The sequence below is a fragment of the Coloeus monedula genome (genome assembly GCF_965178545.1).
Source record: "Coloeus monedula genome assembly, chromosome: 2".
Classification (NCBI taxonomy): domain Eukaryota; kingdom Metazoa; phylum Chordata; class Aves; order Passeriformes; family Corvidae; genus Coloeus; species Coloeus monedula.
The window spans coordinates 26,329,030-26,351,338 of NC_138782.1; the positions used below are offsets into that span (position 1 = coordinate 26,329,030).

Here is a 22,309-nt window from a genome sequence, read left to right on the forward strand (position 1 = left end):
AAAACCCCCCAAAACACTAAAACAACCATGTACACGGGAACTTCACTGACCGGAAACTGAGAAGTTATTTCCATTCTCCTGAAGGGTTGGTTCTTTAGTATCGGAACATTCGACCTTAAGTAGAAGCTTGAGGTCATTTGGCTTCACATATTTGGCTTTGACAGAGAAGGCACCTCTCTCTGTCAGTAAGTCCCACTGGTTGTGAACTTGTGTGGTCCGGTACACCTATAAAAGTGCCATGATTTACCCTCATTTTGCATAGTTAAACAAGGATGAAAGACAGTAGAAGATAAGACCCACCATCCCTCAGATTCTGCCAAAGAAATTAGGAATATGGCAAAAAGAACCCAATAAAATAAAACCCAACCCATAAAAAAACCCCCAAACAAACCTGAAGCCTGGAAGATCTCAAATAAGTCTTATAATATTTTATAAAGTTAACAATACTCTTCTACTGTGCAAAATTCACAAGAAGATCACTGCTGATGCCTGTGAAAGCTCAGCAATCAGCATTCGTATTCTGTAATTCAAAGTCTACTCTACCTAACTCTATTTCTTCCTTAATTGTTTTATTCTGCAAAGTACAATTCTTTCAATATCCTATTTAATCAGAGAACCAAATCTAAATTTATATATACTATGTCAGGTGTCCAGCACGTAGATCTGAACCTAAGGGAGGAGAAATGGTCATTAAACAGCAGTATCAACTCACCTTTGCAGTATGTGTATAATAAATAAACAACAGCTGAATTTGATGGCATGAAGAGGACCGAAAATGGCACAAGAATAACACATTATACCTAGGTGCTGAAAGTGTATCAGGCTCTTTTCCAATGGCAAGAATACTTCCCTGTGTTTGCCTGGTGAGAGAGCAAGCATTGCTCAAGCACACACTCCCCTAAAACCACTGAGATGGCTATTCCACAGTGTGATCTATTGTCACGGGACAATATTTCCAGTGCAATCTCATTACCAAGGCAGTGTTCCTGATTCAATATTCGCATCAGAGGATGTGAACCACAGTACAATCATTTTCCTTCTTCAATCCTTGAATTTAGGTCATTTTAAAATCAGCAGATCAAAACCTTGCTAAAATGGAAGGTCTAAAACATCCTGTGTAACCAGGACAGAACTGAAAATGAACTGCAATATTACTAACTCTTTCATAGTTAAACCAGATTTTTTTTTCCCCCATCTCCCTTAAAATGGCAGCACAAAGACAAATAATGTAATCATATCTTTAAGTGAGATGACATTTACTCTCTAGAAGATGCTGGAAATTATCCAATATAGGCAAAAAAAAAAAAAAAGTTTCATCAGAAGTGTGTGAAATTTATTCTTGTAATTGGGGCAAAATGAAACTTGGAAGACTTAAAGACTAAAGATTCTACCAGGACCATCTGGTAGGAACTGATAGCAGAACCATGAACTTCTGTAATTAGTGGCCTTGGAAGTTATCTGCAAAAAGAGCTCAGATAAAAACACCTTATAAGAATATTTGTACCAATTATTTATTTCTTCCCCCAAAACACAAATTAATAAAAAAAAAGGGAAAAAAGCAGATTTTTTTTTTTCTAGACCTGGATAAAAGAATTATAATTTTCAACAGGTAGTTTACAATCAGTGGGAATAAACAAGCAGTCCAGGTTTCCTGATTGATCCATTCAGGGTGTGCTCAGTAGCTGTCTATCAAACAACTTTATTTACAACTCAGCATCATCCTGCAGTAGATCTGGATCTTCATCATCCAGTAAGAGGTCAGCATCCATAACTTCATTCTCTTCCATGACATCACCCAGATCCGGAACAACATCATCATCAATGTCACCAACATTTTCCACATGTTTAACCAGACTCATGTGATCCAGGGGGATCAAACTATGCCCAGCTGGCCCAGTAGTTCTTGCAATAGTGGCTGCCATTTCTGCTGCCACAGCAGCTTTCTGAGCCTTCTGCCTTTGCTGTTCTTCTTGTTGTCTGTGAGTCTTCATATGAGCATTGCGGCTTTTGATTTTAAAAAAGACCCTAAATTTTAAAGGAAAAAAAAGTCAGATAAAAATGCACTGCTTTTGATGAAATGAGCCAAAAAAGACTCAACAACTTATCAGTACATTTGCTTCCTTGTCCTGAAATAGAAGTCAGTGAAGTCTGCAAATCCATGGTGCGAATTTCAGGGACATATTACCAGATTTATACATCCTGATGGTATCAAAATGGCCTACTCTGACTCTGCCAGAGGTAGTTTGTAGCTCCCACACCAGCTTCAGTATCTATGCACATCCTAATTCTCCCTGCATCAGTTTCACAACCATCTTGCACAACAAGGAGAAAGTGGAGGAATCCATGTTAGGATGGACAAACTCAAGCACAGAAACACAGAAAAAGTTGCCCACTGTCACATCCAAGTCTGTGATGAAGCAGGAAGCTGGAATGTCAGATGTAGAAATTCTAGCAGGTAAGTGGAAAATAGGAGTAAATACTGCAGGGGCATCCAAAATGTCATGCAAACCTATCTCTGACAGTTTTGGTAAGAGAACATATCATCTAGGGGGAAAACTTCTTCCAAGACCATCAGAGCAAAGTACAAAGTTTGTTCACAGCGCTACTGATCTGGAATCTAAATAGGCAAAAGTGATTCTGTACTGCAGACAGTCACACTTACTTGCCACACTCCTTGCAAGGAAAAATTGTTGTTGGGTCAGTCTCGCCACTTGTTGTGCTGTGGGCAGGTGAGCTCTTGATGGAGCAGTATCCGCTCTGCGTACCAGATTTCTGCTTAGTGCCGGGAATGGTGCAGCGTGTTTTTGTCACCTGGTTCGTACCTCCGTGAATGCGAGCGTGGCCATTCAGCGCTTGTCGGGAACTGAACACCTGGCAGGGGGCAGGGTGCAGGGGAGGCGGGAAAAAAATCAACACACACACAAAAAAAATAAACCCCAAGAAATCACAAGAAGGCACTGGAACAGGAACTGCAGAAAGTAGGATGCTGAATGCGTATCACAACAGAACAAGTGTACACATCTAATACGCACCACCTACTCGGTCAAATGGTGCTTGCTTTCAGCAATATCCCACTGTAGTTGAAGATAGTCACAATAAAACAAAGCAGTGAGATATCCTATTATTGAAGCTGTGTAACCTAATTGGAACTTTTGCCATATAGTGTTTCTGACTGATACATCATCTCAGAATTCAGTTTTCAGTACAGATCAAACTGCTTATATTTTGTGGGGTGAGAATAAAAGCAGTCAAAATCACAATTCACTAGTTTACATACAACACCACCACCACCACCACCACCCTCTCCCCCTTAAATATACCAAGCACACGTACAGCACCACAGTTTGGCATTTCACAGATGAAGGAGGACGAAGAAAGTGAAAGACCCTGAACAGCAGGCAGATCGATAGGTCCAACAAGAGAGATAGCTGGTGGGTCAGGTGACTTCTGCATTTCCCTTTCTTCCTTTCTGTCTTCTTCGATCTCCTCATCTTCCTCTAACACTTCCTCTTCTCCACTTGTCTAAAATAGACGGTGCATTTAAGAAATACTACAAATACGGTCAAAGACAGCACTAGATAGTAGGTCATATACAGTTCTGGAACAGCATGCTGTTTAGTCAAGTGTGCATCCCAGTATCAGTATTTCTTCCTATCCTTAATGAACTTCTAGTCTTGCTGGAGCTACCGCCCCTTAATGGATAAGTTATAGCACATAAAAAGCTCTTCTGCATTGCTCAAGACAGCCTCCATCAGTATTAGGGAGCTGTGCCTCCAAAGATCTACAGATGCCAGGCACAGTGCTGTCCTCCTGCCATTAGAAAGGCCATGTATGCTGCACTTGTAGTCAAGTTACTTTAACAAAACCCCAAAACAACCAACCGAAAAAACCCCAACCCACAAACCAACACATCTCAAGTGGTATTTGTACTAGAATGTTAGAGCAGCCCTTAAGAGCACACACGGGCAGAGGCACAATTTACAGAGGTTTACCTGGACCACAGTTAGGTAATGCACTTTCACCTCGTTGCAGTCCATCCACACAAATCTTGGTGTAGCTGAGGTCACACAGTGTTTGTACAGAACATAATTTAGAGTCATGGAATAATTTCCATTGGAAGATACCTGTGTCACCTAATTCAACCTCCTCCTCAAAACAGGACAAACAAAAATTATCAAGTGTTAAACTTTCTCATCTTCTTTTAGACTTACCAAGCACTCATCTCTTTTCTTCTCTAAGCGCGTTCTGTGTTTCCGTCCCAAACGCAAGATTTTCTTCCAGGTATAGTAGTATTCCACACACTGTGCAACTGTCTTAGACTTAACCTGTAGTTAAGGAATTGCAGAAGTAGTCCAGCCTTAATTTTTTGCTTTCATTCAACACAATTTTAATATATTCCAAGAGGCAGGCTTTATTACTCAAACATTCAAATGGAGGGGGAAAAAAAAGGTAGCTTGACTACAACAGGAATACTCTTGTAGAACACTTCTTTTAAAATTTTTTTTCAGTCAAATTTGTGTTGACTTTTTCAGCTTCAGTAGATTTCTCTGGAATTCTCTTGACTCCAGACAGAAAATGACTCAGAATATACTTTTGTAGCTCAAGTGTACAGCACTGAGAAAACTAGGCATTAAGGCTTGATTCACATAAACCCACACATTTTTCAACATTTGGGGTAACAAATAAGGTATTGTGCCCTGAGATTTATAACCTAGTCTTTTCTGCTTTGTAGCAGAACATGAAAAGTAAGCCCAAACATGTTTTCTCTTTATTAACAGATTTTAACCCTTTCTGGTGCCAAGCTCAATGCCAGTGACTCAGGTACCTTGTAACAAACTGCCAGAGACCACCAAGATGATAGTGGAAAACCATACCTGTCCCACACGTAGAATGCCATGATTTGGATTCCAGGTGTGAAAACTTTCACATGTAATAACAAGAGGAACACCTTTTATTTATTTATAACTGTTTTTTACTGGTACCTAATGCACAGGTACACCAAATGAATATACCACTCCTATCAAGTGTTCTTGTAACCACTGCTGCCCCTATGCCTGCAACCAGCTGGTCTGGCACTGGAGAGAAAATGAAGAGGAACAGAACAGAGCAATGGGAAAAAAACCCCAGCAATTGACAGAGCAGAAATAACCTTACCATTCTCTGTACAAATATGAAATCTTTGCTGTAGGTGGACAATGCCTCTTTGAACAGCCTCCTTTCTTGATGTGTCCATTTGTCAGAGCCTTAGAAAGAAAGTGAAATCATTACAAATGATAAAAAGTCACCACCTTTATGTTGATGCCACATCCGAAACAAGAACTGGGAAGTCTCAAGCACATGGGAGTGATTGCTGCTACCCAAACACAAGTACAGCTGTACTGACTCAGACCTAAAGTCCATCTAACCAGTATTTGGTCTCCAGCAGCGGTGACAGGCAGTTGCCTAGGAAACAGTAAGATCAGGGCAAGCAAATACAATGCCTCCCCCTAATTTCTCCTAGCCTCTGACCACGCTGGGCACAAGGGGATTTCCTGAGTCTGTTGCAATTTGCTTATTTAGTAACTACCCTTGTAAGTGCTGAGCCACTCTTCCTTTCAACCAATTAAACTTCTTGTACCCAAAACATCCTTTGCCAAGGAGTTTCACACATCAGTGGACCCTCTGCATGAAGAACCACCTCCCTTTCTTTGTTTCTTGGCTCCCAGTAGCTTCACTGGATGACCCTTCATTCTTCAAATGGAGGAGAAAGTGAATCCAACCTTGACCATCACCTCCATGCTATTCAGAATTGTGCACCCTCTCTCTATTACTCCCAAACCTTTGACCATTACTGCTGTCCCCCTCTGAACCTTTTCCAGTACTAAAACATTCCTATAGAGACAACAGGACCAGAAAGGCACATAGCAGTCCACATATAATCCAGACTTTCACAGTGGCATCACCATGTTTTTTACCCTTTTAACACTTTACTATTTTTTTAGCTGTTGTAAAATACAGCTGATACTTTCTTAGAACTAGCATTACAATCCCAAACTCTCATTCTAATTGAGAAGTACCACCACAGAGCTCATCATTTCCTATGTAAGGCTTGTATTGTTTATTCCCATGTATGCCACTTTACATTTGACGACACAGAAGTTCATATATCCTTTGTTCTCCAGACAGTAACTTCTGTAACATCCTTTTGCAGCTCTTCACTGGCATGGTCTGGGATAACACATTTAAATCCTCTGTGACAGAGGTTTCAAGTGGGTAGAGACTGTAGCAATGTGCAATATGCACAAAGTGTTTTGTATCATTTAATGAAAGCTGTATATAAAACTTCTAAATAGTGTTATTCTGTGTTTGGTCCCCCAGCCTAACTGCCCATGAAAATGTGAAATCAACATTTAAATTGAAATGAATTTATGCTTTCTCAATATTAATCAAAAAGAAGGAACACAGGATTGCTCTACTGCATCACAGCAGTATTCTGTTTGTTAAGAGTGGGCAGCATGACATACATTAAAGGAAGGATATGCAAGAAGTCATAAAGTGGCTGCCTTTGAAATGACTTGCACTATGAGAAGATTCTACTTCAGTCTGAGAATTTCTGAAACATCTAAAACTTTTATGAAAATAAGTCCCTAATATTCCTGTCAATGTTACTACTCTCCATAGAAATGCTTTCCTTTGCACTGATTTCAATTAACTTGGTATTGGCGCCACACATGGCATTGAACTCTACAGTTCTACAGTTTTTCCTTTTGTCTAAAAAAAGTATCAGTGTTATTAACTGCAAATGTTTTGCTTTTCAGCATCAGCTCCCAGGCTTACAAGCTCTGAGCAGGTTATCTCATCACTCCTTTATATGCTGAAAACTACAAAATTAACTTTTCCGCAACCTGTTTTCTGTAGGTTCTTCCAGTACTGGATATAAGCATGCATTAGTTATTTCCACAGAGATTTACACTTAAAGCTCTCTTAAGCATCAGAGAAAGGCACTGGCTTCAAGCCACGAGTTTTACTTATTCTGTTATCACCCAGAGATCTTTCTGCTGACACACTGCCTTTCCATCTTTCCCACCCTGAACCAGCATCATTCCCTTCTTATACCACTTGTCAGTCATTTGCATTTACTCTCCCTTTGTGCAGGGGTAAATGCACTCATTCAGTCCAGGGGGCTACTCAATTATGCCAAAACATAACTTTAAAAAGCATGACAACACCAGGAGAGATTTTTTCCTACTTATTCTGCTCTCCTGCCTCTATCTACCCCACCCTCCTAAAAAACCAACACAATAAAAATAATAACATAGAATCACTTCCATGAACTAATTTTGTTGTACACCTATGGAGAATTTGGGCCTTACAGACTTTCCCCAATAGCTGTGGTATTAGCAGAGACCCTTATAAGATTATGCGGGTTAATTGGAAGTAACCTAATTAATAGAATAAATCCTGTGTAGGAAAAGAAACAGAAGAAAAGCTGTTTTTAACTCTGGTTGCTGGGAAACCACTTTTGCTCTTGCTAGCTTGAGGGAGATATAGAGAACGTGCATAGAGGGAGATCTGCAATGCAGCAAAAAAGAATTTGGGGCTTTAGAATACAGATCAAATTTTAAAGCTGATCTTTATGTTTACATAATTATTCTAGATTTTGTTTTACCTGCCATACTGTTTTTGCACTGATTAACTGATGTTAAATATCTTCTACTCATTTGTGTGCTTTGGGCCCACAAAAAAACTTGTGGGTTTCAAGGGGGCTACCTGTACACCCAGGGAGCCCCATGGAGAGGAGCTGAAATCCACTATGTACAACACATGCTGGGTCTGATCCACACCCTGTCACAGCACGTACAAGAAGCTTCCAGACTGCCTGAAGTGCCCTATGTCAGAGACCATCTCTCCTGCAGTTCTGACCGGAGAAACTCCACTGTTGAAAGGACAACAATTCAAGTGTTTGCAACAGTGCCCCTCTTGTATTACAGACATGTTCCCTCTCTCTTCCCTAAAACACCATCCTGACAGATGGCAGTGTCTTAGGACAGAGATTAGGGTGTTCTTCCAAGGAACGGTGGGTCGGCATCCCCAGCTCTCTTGGCACACAACAGAAAATCCTCAAGTTTTACAATTGGCTTCCCTCACAAGCCAACAGGTTTCAGAGGTGAGCTATTTGCTTGCACACTCATTCAAAGGCAATGCTAAGGATGAGTTTGGGTATCTGTTGTTTGTGGTACTCTAACAAGTTAATTCTCATGAGTCAGTGGCGTGCTCTGTTTTCAGTGTACTCCACCTTCAAATGTGGCAGGCCTGAGAACTATGATTTCTGAGTGCGGAGCAGAAAACACAAAGTTAGCCCAAACCAATGCCACTTGAAGTCATATTAAAGCTATTCATGCACTAGATTGTGAAAAATTCTCATATTCCTCGAGTGGCTGATTATCAATCAAAAAAACCTGTTATTCAAGAGCTGCTGCACAGTGCTAGAGCAATGCTGTCAATATAAGTTGCAATCACATTGCATGCAAGAGCATTAGAAAATAATGCTTTGTCTAGTTATTCTATGTCACTTAAATCCAGACTGGTGAAATTTTATTTCATGCTGTGATAAAAACCTTCTTTCCTGCTCTAGAAATAGGGATTCACAGGTGTCCACAGGTCTCAGAGCTAGTTACCAAGGATTAGCATCATCGCATGTGAAAGATTAAACAAAACAGTCTCTCTTGGCTCCTCCCTGAATCCCAATGAATTCCTTCTGAAGCTACTGGGAAGTTGCCTTAGTAAAGACTGTTCCTCCTCTGCCACACAGGCAGAAATTTCTTATCTGCTCTGCTAATTAGATTGTTCACTGATGATGAAGCTGTGGGATATCTCCTCATCTTCCTGCTCTCATGCTCTTGAACTGTCTCACAAGTATGATTTGGTGTCATCTCTTCAGACAAGATACCCTGATCAAAGTTCCTGGCTGATGTCCTCCTCCTCCATCCATTCCCATGTCCACCCTTTGGACTGCAACAGAGCTGCGATCACAGGCACCTCCCTCAGAGAAAATCGAAAACCTAACATTCACATTTATTCACTGTCATTATCAGGTACCATCAAACACGTTTCTGTTCTTCTTCTCAGGCCGAGGGGTTGAGGAGTTGCTTTACAAAGATTTCTTGTTACTTGGAAGTCTTTCCAGTGAGCTGCTACAGCCAGGAAGTAGCCTGCTTCTATACTTACATTGCACAGTGACCGTAACTGGAAATGAGTACATGACCTTGGACACTGTGATTGACTGACCACCAGAAGACTCTTGGCTCCTTTCCTATTGAGCCTGAACTGGAGATGAAGTCTTAAATGTCTTATGTAAAACCCTATTCTGTGTCTCAGCAGTTGTTAGCCACTACAAAGCATTAAGCAATAGCATGGAGAGCTGCAGAGGAGAGACATTTGCCATCTATGCTCAGGTGACACAACTGAAGTCCAATGGCTTAACACCACATTTGTATTTCACTTCTGCTTCATCACCACAATGCAGTTCTTGCTGTGTTTATGAAACAAGTCACCAACCCAGACTTTTTCAACTAGAGCCACACACAGAGGCTCTGTAAGCAGCACGAGGATCCTAGCAAGAGTTACAGCACTGTCTCTTTGGAAGGATGCTCATGATTATCATATGCATTTATTGTGCACCATGACCTTGGAGGAAGCAGGCATGATGGCAGATATTTATGTACCAGGAAATTAAGACATTACCAATAGTAAATTATAAATTACAAATAGTAGCAGTTTTAAAAGGAGATTAAATTGTTAAATTTCAGTTTAAAAAAGAAAAAGAATCACCCGAGGCAGTTTTAAATCTGTAGAATCCTACACAGCAACATGGATGCAAAGCTTCTGTATGTTGTCAGTCATGTAAAAAACTGCTAAACTTGCAGTAAACGGCTCTGGGAGCACCCTTGGCACCGTCCACATCACTTCTCTATTAAATACTGCCATCCCTGCAGCAGACAGCAGAGAGTGCAATGTGATCCCATGCTCCAGCTTGGGATGCCAGGCTTGGACTCTGTGTAACAGATAGAGAGATCACAAGGAAACCTACCGGCGTAGTGGTAATTTGCCAAAGGATGACACTTCAATCTCACTGGCTTTCTCAACAGCAGCTTTTCAAGAGCAACCTAAATGAAAAAGCAGGGGAAAACAGAATTAGGAAAAGCAATCAGCTATGTAATAAAACTGCGTTTAAAGACTATTTGGTACAAGCATATTAATTTTCTCTCTTTTTTCTGTCATACAAAATCACATCAAATTACTCCGAGGCCCAGTAACACTGTACCTCACAGTACATAATACCTAATACACAGTACCTAATCTGGTCCTGCCTTAATTAGCAAAAATGTGGCTATTACTTAGCAACTTCCAGCTCTTTCCCTCCCTTCTGCTTGCCACAAACAAATACAGTTATAGTGTTTGACTTGATAGTGTTAATTAATACTAATATTTAATGGTTGGTTTGACAGTGTTAATATTTATAGCATAAAATATGTTAGAATATCTGTTTAGGTCAACATCTGTCAAGAATGACAGCAAGTATAGCTAATCGTCCTTCAGATCAGGAAAACAAGAGGATTTATGGATTGCTAAAATTTTTCCCCTGAAAATGCAGACTCTCTGTAAAGCAAATTCCACATCCTGACATTCTCAGACCTCTCAGATACAGCTAACAGAGCCTAAGGAAACTGGGACACAAGCTAAAACCCACTGTATTAGCCTATCCAGTGAGACTCATTCCAGCCCCATGTCTTGTTGCATTTGGTTTTATATTGGCTTTCCAGGAACTGGTGCAAGGGGGCCTTGCCTTTCCCTAACACTGGGCAAAATGGATGTTTTGCCTTAGTTAATAACATTCCCTTCACTAAACTAATGCAAATATTTGAAATGCATTATTTATACATGAACTGTGTGCAATTACCTCACAGTTCTGAACAAATAAGTAGATGTGATTGCTGCTCCAAAAAAAGGTTTTTTATAAGGGCTAGAGGAGGACTAAGCTCTCTGTGACCAAATAGAAAGCCTGTGAAATATCAGGGCTGGAGCAAGCACTGGGAGACATTCAAAGCCCCAAGGCTATAAACTAAGTAATCTTATCTATATGAAATATACAGTAAGCCTTCAGAGAGGCACTGCTTTGAAATTTAAATTTATTAGAGAATAAAGGGAAAAGTCATTCCCCAAAAATGTTACAGGATGTTTAAAGCATCATTGCAAATCAATCAGAAATCTTTTTTATATAACCATATCTAAATCCATTTAATAAAGCATGCTAATTTATCTGCAGAAGAGGATCACATCTCCCCTTTCAGCTTTTTATCTTACCATAATATCTCCTTTTGCTTCAAAGAGAGAGTGCAAAGCGTATTCTGAGTTAGTTCCTCCACCAGGTAACACACTGGAACAGCTCATATTTAAAAGGTCTTCCACTGTCAGAAACAAGTCAACATTTTACTGCTAATACAGTAGCCTGTCAGTCAAACATCTGGAGCCAAGGATTCTGTAATGCCCCTCAAAGACCACATAGTTCAGGGCAGCAGATTCTTTCACACTTTTTCTCCTCATCTCCTTGTTTTAGGATCACTGAGGAGAGGATGTAATGAAGCACATCCTTGGGATGGGACAGGCTACTACAGAGCCAGAGATCTGCCTGTGAGGCAGTGACTTGCACACACCAGTAATGTTGCTGTGCCAAGAAGGCTCCAGCCAGGGTGGAGAAACAGAATGAACCATGTTAGAAGCAGGACAAAACTCTGCTCAGGAGTGGTAGAGCCCACCAAGCCTGCCACACTTCCTCTCAACTATGGTCACAGGACAGGCCCAGGATCCATTGGCTGCCTCTCAGCTGTGACCTCTGCCCTTACCAGGCAGTTCAGTACCCAACTTCCCAGCAATGACCTTTCCCCCCTGGCTGCCAGAAAACAGTTCATCCAGACTTCCCTTTAAATGCCACTATATAATGCTGTTGCTCTGAACCTATACCGTGTACTTCTAGTCTCCTGCTCTGCACTCTCAGTAATTAATATTCTCTTGAATGGTTTGTTCAGTACACACACGAGAAATCAATGTGTATTTCTTCAACAGGCACAGGCTGACGCAGGAACTTCTAAAATGGCAAGTCATTATACCTCTTTGTTGGAAGACTTTGTTCTCCAGTTCTGGCCATGGTTTCCAAACCAAAGTAGCCTTGTGCACATCTTTCTCCATTAACAATCTGTCCTGCAGCTCAGGAATGTCAGCCTGGAACCTGGACCCAATATTGATTCGCCTATAAAGAAGAATAAATAAATAAGTAATCAACTACATAATGTGTAGAAAAAACAAAAGTCAGATTAGTGTTCACTCTATTTCCAACTAAACTTTTATTGCACTGAAGTGGCAGGAAATTGTGTCAGATTGCTTTACGCAATGCTTTACTCCCAGTGGGATAAGTATTTTGAATACTAGAGAGAACTGATCTCTTGGGGAAAAACAAAAATTTCAATATGCAATTTAAGCCATACTGAGACATCATACCTTAGGGACAACCCAAGCTAGTTTATATGCATGACTAGCGAAGAGGCTAGACATCAGAAACAGCAAATTTCTTTTCCACTGAGAATGGTACTCTTCAGCAGAGAGCAAAAAGAGCCATTACTGCTGAGGGACAACCCTGTTTGCACTTTGCCCTGGGGAACCTACCAGGTAACAGCACCACACCAAAGCCCCACAGTTAATATTTATATATAATAGTAAGAGTAGGGGATTAGCACGTTTTCCTCACAGCACTCTTCCCAGCCATCACTAACTGTTGTTTCACTTTGAGTGGCTTCCACCAAGCCTCTCCCTAGCATTTTTGAGCCATGACACCTAAATCTTCCACAATCACTTTGCTCCAAATGTCCTTAGCCACCATCTACAGAAACATTAAATGGAGTTGAACACTTCCTGCCTGGTTCAAAACACTTCAGGCCACAGGCTCTAGGTTGGAGCTAATCTACAAAAGCAGTGACAAAATTGTTTTTCTTACGGTTCAACAGTCTGTTCTCCAGGTCCAGGCGTCACCGGAATGACACTTCCATCAATACTATCTGAAACAGAGATTGGAATTTGAGTATTGCTGTTCTGCTGCTGGTGACCCTCTCAGGCTGCATTGCCACCTCCCTACTAAGACCAGCATTACTTCAGCCTATGATGCAAAAACGACCCTTTATTGATATTAGAAACAGTCTAAATTTTTATAGATAATAGAAATGTCTGAACTTGCAGAAGTTTCTACTGCCCTGATTCGGAGTGATTAGACACCTTTTCTTGTGAAGTACTAAACAACAAATACTTAAAGCAAGCCCCATGTCTCAAACTAGGTCTTTTTCCTCCACTTCAGCAGGCCCAGATGTAATGAGAGGCATGGTGGTCCCTTCTTGAGGCAGACCACATGGAATGATTACAGCCTTACTGGCAGATTAGGCTCCTCTATTCACTTTATGCCTTAACCTCACCTCACAAAATCCAAGGCAAAACTGCCACTAAAGATGGACTTTTCCTGTGAAGTAGCAGAACTGGCCATGCATGTGAGCACACACAAAACCCGTCAGTGTGGTGACATGAGAAGAGAGGACAGTGGTCTCTCCTTTGTACTGCTGCTCTGTAAATGCAATACTTACTAGACCGACACAGGAGCACCCGTGGAGTGGGAGTCAATGGAGTAAGTGGCAGCTGAGCATGCGATGTGCTGTGAGAAGAAGTGATAACACTGCTGAAGAGACCAGACCCTTGCCGGACGGGACTGAGCATCGGTGGTGGAGTGTAGGGGGGCAGCTCATGTGTCCGGTCCAGCAGGTGATCACCCAGAACACGGGGAGAGCGAAGCTGACTCTGGTACAGAGTGGCACCAGAGTGGGACATGCTGAGGTTGAAGGAAGGAGGAGGTATGAAGAGAGGTTCTGGTCTGTGCCGATACTTCTTCTTGTCCTGCAACGGTTTGAAGTTTTCTTCCAATTTTACAGCACTTGGATGAGGCTTTTTGCTAGTTTCCTAAATGAAAACACATAGAATCTTAGCATTTAGGCACGCTTAAATGTGGTTTGCACACAATCCTCTACAGCTTTCGGCAATGGCCACAGAAAAGCTGTTACCACCAGGCAGTTATTCAGGTACCACTATAATAACCCTGGCCAGTACAGTATCTGGCACGACACAGGAACCTCAGGGGAGTGAGAAAAACCAGGACAAATTACCCTTCACCTCCATCAGCAAGCCCTCTGGGTCAAGGTGGGGCTGAGCCACAGACACAGACATGGAGAGGCTGCCGTCAGCTTTTGAAAGTGCAAGGAACAGCTCTCCCAGACCATGAGTCTCCCACACCCTTCTTCACTGCTACCCAGACACTTTGGGCACTTCTGTTTGCACTGAACACACACACAGGCTGGTGGCAGATACTTCATTACCCAGTCACAGTTTATTAGAAACTTTATATGAGAGGCTTTCTAATGCATTTATTTAGTGAGACCAGGAAGGACACATGAGCTCAGTGAAATTACTGCAGTACTCAGCAGCAGGAAAGGAAGAAAAATGTAATAAATTCAAATTCTTTGCCTCTTATCGCTACATTCCCATCAGCTTGATTACAGTCCAGCTGCAACAAATCTTGAACTTAACTCTCTCCTCTTCCCTTGGAGAAAAAAGGGTAGTAGATGACCATTTGGGAAGTTCACACACTGTTAACATGCCCAGACTTCTAGAATTTGAAGGTTAAAAAGAATTTAATAACAAATCCCTAGAGTATACTGGAGTGGAAGGCACAGAAGGCAAACCTGGAATCTGAATTTCTGGGGGGGGGGGGGGGGGGATGAGGTAGGATGAAACAGGTCCTTAGGCTGTGCTTTAAAAACACACAAGCTGGTAGATGAACACAGTATTATTAAATGTACTGCTTTTACATACTTAGGCTGTAGGCCATCTTTAGAATAAATTTGGGAAGCAGAAGAAAATTTTGACAGCATTACTCCAGAATGTCTGCATCATCTGGTAAATTCTACTACTACATAAAGCAAATTACTACAGTGTATGTTTAGACAACATACATCTTTACACTATGGGTGGTTCTGGAGAATCACATTCACCCAATAAAAATCATGTTAAACGAGCATTAGTGCTGTCACCCTTAATCCCTTATGTTAATAAGTTCCAGCTTGAAGAAATGGTTTTGATTACAGAGGTCCTGTCCTTGTTGTTAGATCATGGCTGCATCCTCTCCAACAGCTGTTGACATTCTTCTCTATAAAAAAAAATTTAGTTCTGGAAGCGTTTTGCTTCTGCAGGGAAGAAAATGCATCTTTGCAGAGGATGTTTTTGATAATGGACATTCAGAACAGTGAAAGTTACCTGTAATGACAGATATAGTCCACCAAGTTGGTGAACATTTAGTGTTCGCAAAAGAGAAAGGGGAAAAAAATGCCTAAACTCAAGGAAAAAAACCTTAACAACCCAAAACCTAAAAAAGAGATCCAGAAGGCCAGATCCAAGTCTTTGATTAAGGGCTCATTTTGTTCTGTTCTCCAAGTGTGAAAGAGCTAGTACTCCTTTCTCTCTAGTGTAAAGCAAACCAATGCAACATCTTAGAAATCCCAAACACCTCCATCTCTTACACTGCTTCACCTAGGGCATACCTATGCCAACACTACTTTCAAAAAAGGTCACGTTGAACAGTAAAGGACATAGTGGTGTCCCTGTGCTCTCAGTGCAGAACCACCCCAATACTTTTCTGAAGCTTGAGTAACTGATTCCCATTATCTGAGACAGAATGCATCCTTGTGGGCCCTGCTGCTGCACCTTGATAGATCCACTCTGGACAGATCCTGATGGACCTCACTTGACTGCTAGCTTCAGCTCACCATCGTGTAGCCTTGCTGAATGTTTATTTCCTTTTTGCTGTTTCATTTTACTGATTCCATGAGGTTTGTAGGAGCTTTTCTGAACAGCTCAAAGCACAGTATAAATAAATACAACACAGCTTCATTTCTTTGGTATTAAAAAAAAACTCTCTCCAATGGCACAATCTCTTCACAGAAGAAGAGGAAGCTGTGGATCTTTTGATCTTTTTATGTTTCCAATGCTACTGCTTATATAAAAGATAGGGTTCAGAGGGAACTGCATGAATTTGGTTTGCTTGGGCCATAACAAAGACCATAAGCATAATTTTGAAGGAATGAATGTGCATTTAGCCAAACACTGGCAGATTTAATCACAGTCACTTTACATACGTTGCAGAAATACACAAGCCCAAGCCACCTACTCTGGTGTCTCTAGAGAAGATCTCCCACTCAGAGCTCAAGGATTCAGAAAAGACTGTCCCTATTCTTTAGAGGAACTAGAATTAGAAATGAAAAATTGTACTGCTGAGTTACTAAGTACTGTGAAATTATGGCTTTCAGAGTAAAGTGGAAGTTTATGTGTAAAACCTCTGTCTTAAAGGAAGAGAGGAAAGATTTTATATATAGTTATATACATTATATATATTTAAAATTAGTGCGTATGTCTGAATGAAGAGTCAGGAGTGAATATTGTAAGGAGTCACCCATGATGGTATAATGCCATCCCCTCATTTGGCCATCAGCCTCACACGGAGAAGGAAAATCAAAAATATCACAAGGGTATTTCTCTGCATTGTACAGATAATACCATACAGTACTTATACTCCCCAGTAATCCCTTATCATGGCGTAGTCTGCCAAAATGGATTTGAAGGAATGAGCAGAATCCATTTCTACACCGGAACACGAAATAAATACTGTTTGCTCCAGGACTCCTTCAGGAAAATAATAATGAGCATTCTCACATCTCATTCAAGCACTCATCAATACCTCGTGCTGCCTGGCCATTTCATTTTGCATTTTATACATGAAATGAAAGCACTGAGCAGAGCTATTTTTCCTGTATCAGAAATCCCAGTGATTAACCCTTAGAGCTGATGCATGCAGAGAGAAAGGGAAAAATGACTTCACTGCAAAACTCTGAGTTTCATATTGGCTTAGAGCACACACTCTAAGCACTGCACTCTCTTCAGCTGAAATGAGAAGCACATATATCTGACTTCAGAAAACAGGAAGAAATAAAACTGCCGATTTTAAGCAATAACGTAACAATGAAGCAGCCTGAAAAGGAAAAACAAAACCAGTAAAAAGATAGTAAATCCCTTTGTTCTAGTGTGATAAAAGAATATCACCTTCCAATTTCAAATTATTTGTTTTCAACTGAGATCTTGATTCCTCAGCAAAGGAAAATTAATATTTTCAAATGACTGAGGAAGTAATGCTCTGATGCGCCAGGACTTTTTCTATTTATTAGGAATCATAAAGATTCCAGAAAATATTCTAAAATACAGATGTTTTAGAAAGCAGCAGCACTACAAGCAAAGGGATTTAACAAGCACGGGACAGTTAGTGGCAAGAAACACAGCACTCACAGAGGATGAGCAGGGGTTGGCCACTTTTGGACTGCACGGTGGAGAGTAAGTCATCTTCACGAGAACGGGCATCTCGTCATCTGACACAGAGTTGGCAGGCTTGTCTGTGACTGTGGCAGTGCTGGCAGAGGGCTGCGTGCTGGGCTCAGGTGACAGAAGCTTTACAGGGACAGACACTGGCATGACGATGGGCGCGAGGCCATCCACCTCTTTAGGCAGCGGCTGCTGTGGTGGTTTCTCTCCTTCATCCTGCACAGACAATTAAAGGCTTTCAGCCCGAGTGAGGGAGCGCTGCTTCTGGATCGATGCACTACACAACGTGTGCACCGTGGCTGAAAAGAAGTGGCCAGGGTTACAAAACACACAACAGTGTTCCTTCTTGGGACTCTTTATTTTCCTCAAATGAAGTCAGCAGGTTACTTGTGACTCCTACATAGGATTCAGTCTTGGTGACAAATAATCACCTGAAGCATCTTTACAAGGTAACTTGCAGGAGGGGAGACAAACACGTCTCTTTTTATCACTACAAACACAGAATTCTCCATCACCCAACTGAAAACAAAAACACAAACTGTGGAACTCTGGTAGTTCTTTGCCTTCCCTATGGTATTCCCTGTTGGGACAGAATTTCTAAAATTTCAGGATAGTGAAAGACTGACTGACAGGGCAAGTTATTTTTATGCAGAACAACTCAAACGCATTTTTGGTTTGGTATTTGTTGATACCTATACAACTAAAACACTTTGGAAGAAAGCTGTCAAAGATTCAACAATTCTGCTCCTCCAGTTAAAGCCTGGGAAAGCTTCCAATAAATATTCCTTAGTCATCCAAGTAGTTCAAGTGAAAATAAGGAAGACTTGGTGTTCCTGGTATTTCTAATATAATAAACAAACATGAGGAGGAAAAAAATTAAGACACTCCTGACATGACTTGGTAGGGTGTTCTGTAATGTGCAGAGAAACAGAGAAGGACAAACACTGATCTGTCTTCCACCACTGCCTCTGTCTTTAAAACAAGACTTCTGGCCTACAAACTAACAGAATTATGTGCATTTCTACTTCCACGGGGTATGACATAACAAAACAGTGCTGAGAGGAACAAGTTTTGACAGCAAAGCAAAGCACGGCAAAGCAAGCAAACATCAACACAAAACGACTGTGCCAAATACTGAAGTCAAATGGACTGCTACCTGTTTGAAGTTAGGAGATGCTCTTACTCCTCCGTGTGACCTCATGTGACCATTTAGAGCAGGCAAACTCTTAAATTCCTTCAAGCATATTGAACACATTAGCTTGTTCTTCGCATCAGCTCTCTCAGGAAGTGTTTCTCTGTTCTGGCCACTATTTTTATTTTCATTTTTTAAGCATGGAACAGAAGAAAAAACATTAGTCTGGCATGTTCCCTTTGTTGCAGAGGGAGCTTTTTTAATCAAGAAAGTCAATAACATTTTACAGCTAGATGGTTATGAAGTCACAAGTAAGCACGTGGTGACTGCTGTGGAATACATGGCCAATAACCTAGATCAGCTGCTCCCAAGATGGGGAGAAGGGAAGTTTTGAGCAGGACATGCTCATCAATATAGAAGAGCCTGAGAACCCACGGGATCGACAGACCTGCATTTCCCCACTCATGACAGCAATTAACCAGTACTTGGACACAATGCCCCTAACAACCACTCTGATGGACACCTTGGCCATTCAGAAGTGAGATCTTAAGAACAAAATGGAAGATCTCTGCTGCCAAAGATACAAATCCAAACCACAGAGCATCCCTTTTCTTATAAATGCAACACTGGAGCTTCCCTGATTTTGGTTTTTCTTTGGTTCCCTTTTTTTTTTTTTTAAGAAAGTATTTCTTTGATTCTATTACTTTGGGGGGATGCTGGAAATCATACAAATTTAAAATCACAGAGCACACAACTAAAGATGTTTCTAGAATAACAACAATTATTACCCACCCAGACTGCATTCTTTTCCCTTTAAATACAGATCTCCTTTGCGTTTCTCATATTTAATTAGAAAGACAGAAAGAGTATTTTAAAAATACCTTTGTTCTGGGGACAGTGGCTGCAGTCTGCCATCTGACAGTTGCACCTGCTATCAAAAGAGGAGAATGGAAAAGAGGGGGAAAAGTTGAGAAAAAAAAATTTCAGGAAATGTTGTGTAAATGAAGGTCCTCACAGCATTAAGACTGCATTTTGCATACAATTTTACTACTATTAAAAGCCTCTGAGTGGAGAGCCAGACAACAAATCTGCCCCTGTGCGCACAGCTAATTCAAGTTTTCTTCACTCACCTTCTGTTTGAAGCCTTTGCTTTGACCCAGAAGCACTACTTTTGGAAACAAAGTTGACTAACTGCTCCTGAACAATTGAGCCCACAGTGTTGAAAAATTAGCAGGAAGGCTTTGTTGTAACTGGGTCCCTCTTTCCCAGAAACTGAGGCAGAACTTCCCAAAGCCTCTCACAAGGAAAGCAGCAGCCTCACAGCAGCAGTTCTGTGCTGCTGCCAACCTGGCCCAAAGCCAACCCAGAGCTGTAGACAGAAGTCTGTTAATGAAGTTCCCCAAAACATCCCAGAGATGCCCACTGCTCACATCCTAACCTTCTGACTAACTAAGCTGAAACCGCTTAGTTTCCACACTTTGCTACTCTTCTGCAAACAAATCTGCCTGGGCATGGATCTAAAATACCACCTACCTGAGGCCATGTGGTGCTGGGAGAGTCTTGCTGAGAGCTTTTGTTGTTCAGATGAACTCCCAAGGGCGGCAAAAGAGTTCGATGAGGGACAGCATTCCCTATGGAATTAATCTCCTGCCGTGTGGGATCCTCGGCGGTCTCTGGTGGAGTCAGGCCAAGGTGGGAGTTCAGGGATGGCACTCTGCTCTCACTCAGGTATTGCTTCTGCTGATCTTGCTGCTGCTGCTGCTGCAGTAAACTCTGGGGGTACAAGTGCCTGTACTGTTCGTGGGGATCTTGGAAGCAATACTGAGGCACTGCTCCCAACTGGATAAGCTGCACAGGATGACTGGGATCCTGAGAGTACTGGTGTGGCTCATGCATAGTCTTTGGATCGGGTTCCCTGTGATACGGAGGAAGCGGCAATTGCATCTGCTGCTGCTGCTGCTGTAACTGCTGCATGACAGGTTGTGTTTGGTAATACTGAGCGAGCTGCACTGGACACTGCCGCTGCTGCCGAGCTGGCTGCTGCTGCTGCTGCTGGATCTCCTGGATTGAGAGCCGCTGGTGTCCCTGCTGGGGCTGAGCGTAGTACTGAGGCTGCTGCAAGTGCTGCATCTGTTGCGGTAGGAGCTGCTGGGACTGCATTTGCGGAACGTGCGCCTGTCCCTGCTGGAGCGCAGAATGCATCTGCATCTGTGATAAGTGCTGCTGGTAGTCGTAGTACAACTGTTGGTGCTGCATGACTTGAATTTGTTGTTTTTGCTGTGTGCTTGCAAAATTCTGGTGTGTTTGCTGTGGCACTGGTTGGTATCTTTGTACGGTGGAAGTTACAGGCTGTTGCTCAACCACCGGCTTCTGGGACAGCAGCTGCCTGAGTGCACTGTCACCGGAATTATCCACCATCGAAGACTCGGTGTGCAGAACCTGAGCCATGTTGTTCACTTGAATTCTCAGATTTTGGTTAGCAAATACTTGTGTAAAGGAGTCCAATTTGTGCAGGACCCCACTGGTAATTTTTTGCGATCGGTTTTCACTGGGTTGGGGGTAAGAATATTGGTATCCGTCATGGGACTCCCCCTGCCCGAGGGGGCTCCACATTGCGCTTTGATTATTCAAATTGTTCCTCGCTGGGACATGGTTTCCTGAGCCAGAATGTGTCCAACTGGTTTGTCTAGATGTATCCATTGACCCAAGACTTTTTGAACCTACAGGCAAAGCTATACTGTCCCTTGAATCTTGGGGAAATGGAGGGGAGAGGGGGGATGCCTGGGGAGCATCCATAACAGACGTCCCATAGCTATGATTTAGAGATGGAAGGGAGTTCATTTGGTGTTGTTCGTAGTACAAGTTCTCACTGTTGTTGGCAGTATGATTAGTTTTATACAATTGCTGGTCCCCCATTTTTGGTCACTTCTGTTCCAAGCTTACAGGCACACAAACCATTGAAATCTCTATGAACCCTGAGATAGCTGAGGGGAGGGGAGGGGAGGGGAGAAGAAGCTAGAATTACTTATAATTCAGCATGTCCATGTGCATCACAAGGACTAAAATTTCCTCCAGTCTGTCAGTAATTCCAATCTCAGACTCGATGTTGTTTCACATCTTCAAGAAATGGACCACAGCACAAATCCTACACAGATCAGTAAGTTCAGTGTGCCAAGCACCTGCAGAGTAAGAGAAAGACAAGGTAAGTGCTGGCTCTTTCCACAAACTGTTATTGTTATTGCCTCATAGGAAACTGTAAGATCTTCTAGTTTGAAATACATAATCAGATGCAAAATTGTAGCAGCTGGGCTATTTCAGAGCAGTTAGATTACTTCATCTCATCCTATTATCTTGCCTCTCCTCTAGTGCTCCGATAAAATCATTCTGCCAAACCAATAAAAGCTTATTCTTCAAAACTGTCTTTTCCCCTAAAGTATATAAACATTCAAGCAGTTTCAGTTGGCCATATACTGTGCTCTCATGACGAGTTTTAGTCAGACATTTGACTATGAAGACTCACAAAATCACAGAATGGTTGGGGTTGAAAGGGACCTCTGTAGATTACCTGTTCAATCCCCTTCTAAAGCAGGTTCACCTGTGGATATCTCCAGAGAAGGAGACTCCACAGCCTCTCTGTGCAGCCTGTTCCAGTGCTCTGACACCCTCAAAGTAAGGATGGATGGA

General features: G+C 41.9%; 1 protein-coding gene across 2 annotated transcripts; it reads right to left on the reverse strand.

Moving 5' to 3' along the window:
- Positions 1-1,517: 1,517 nt before the first annotated feature.
- On the reverse strand, positions 1,518-21,707 carry TRERF1 (transcriptional regulating factor 1). 2 transcript variants are annotated; one of them, XM_082276853.1, is made up of 14 exons: positions 20,159-21,707; positions 19,507-19,556; positions 18,650-18,800; positions 17,461-17,709; positions 13,662-14,031; positions 13,028-13,088; positions 12,147-12,286; positions 11,344-11,447; positions 10,070-10,145; positions 5,155-5,243; positions 4,212-4,325; positions 3,334-3,522; positions 2,663-2,871; positions 1,518-2,025 (listed from the first exon to the last, which is right to left on the reverse strand). In XM_082276853.1, exons 1-14 carry the CDS (start codon positions 21,539-21,541, stop codon positions 1,704-1,706), a joined length of 3,507 nt encoding a protein of 1,168 aa, XP_082132979.1. In that variant the 5' UTR covers positions 21,542-21,707; the 3' UTR covers positions 1,518-1,703. The 2 variants fall into 2 exon arrangements, with proteins under 2 accessions (XP_082132979.1, XP_082132980.1); XM_082276854.1 differs by lacking the exon at positions 17,461-17,709.
- Positions 21,708-22,309: the final 602 nt, after the last annotated feature.

Coding starts and splice junctions, on each gene's coding strand:
- TRERF1 (XM_082276853.1), bottom strand. CDS start 21,541: ATGGGGGACCAGCAATTGTATAAAACTAATCATACTGCCAACAACAGT. Junction 12,287..13,027: donor GGAGAACAGACTGTTGAACC/GTAAGAAAAACA, acceptor TCTTCTTTATAG/GCGAATCAATATTGGGTCCA. Junction 3,523..4,211: donor AGAAAAGAGATGAGTGCTTG/GTAAGTCTAAAA, acceptor CGTCTATTTTAG/ACAAGTGGAGAAGAGGAAGT.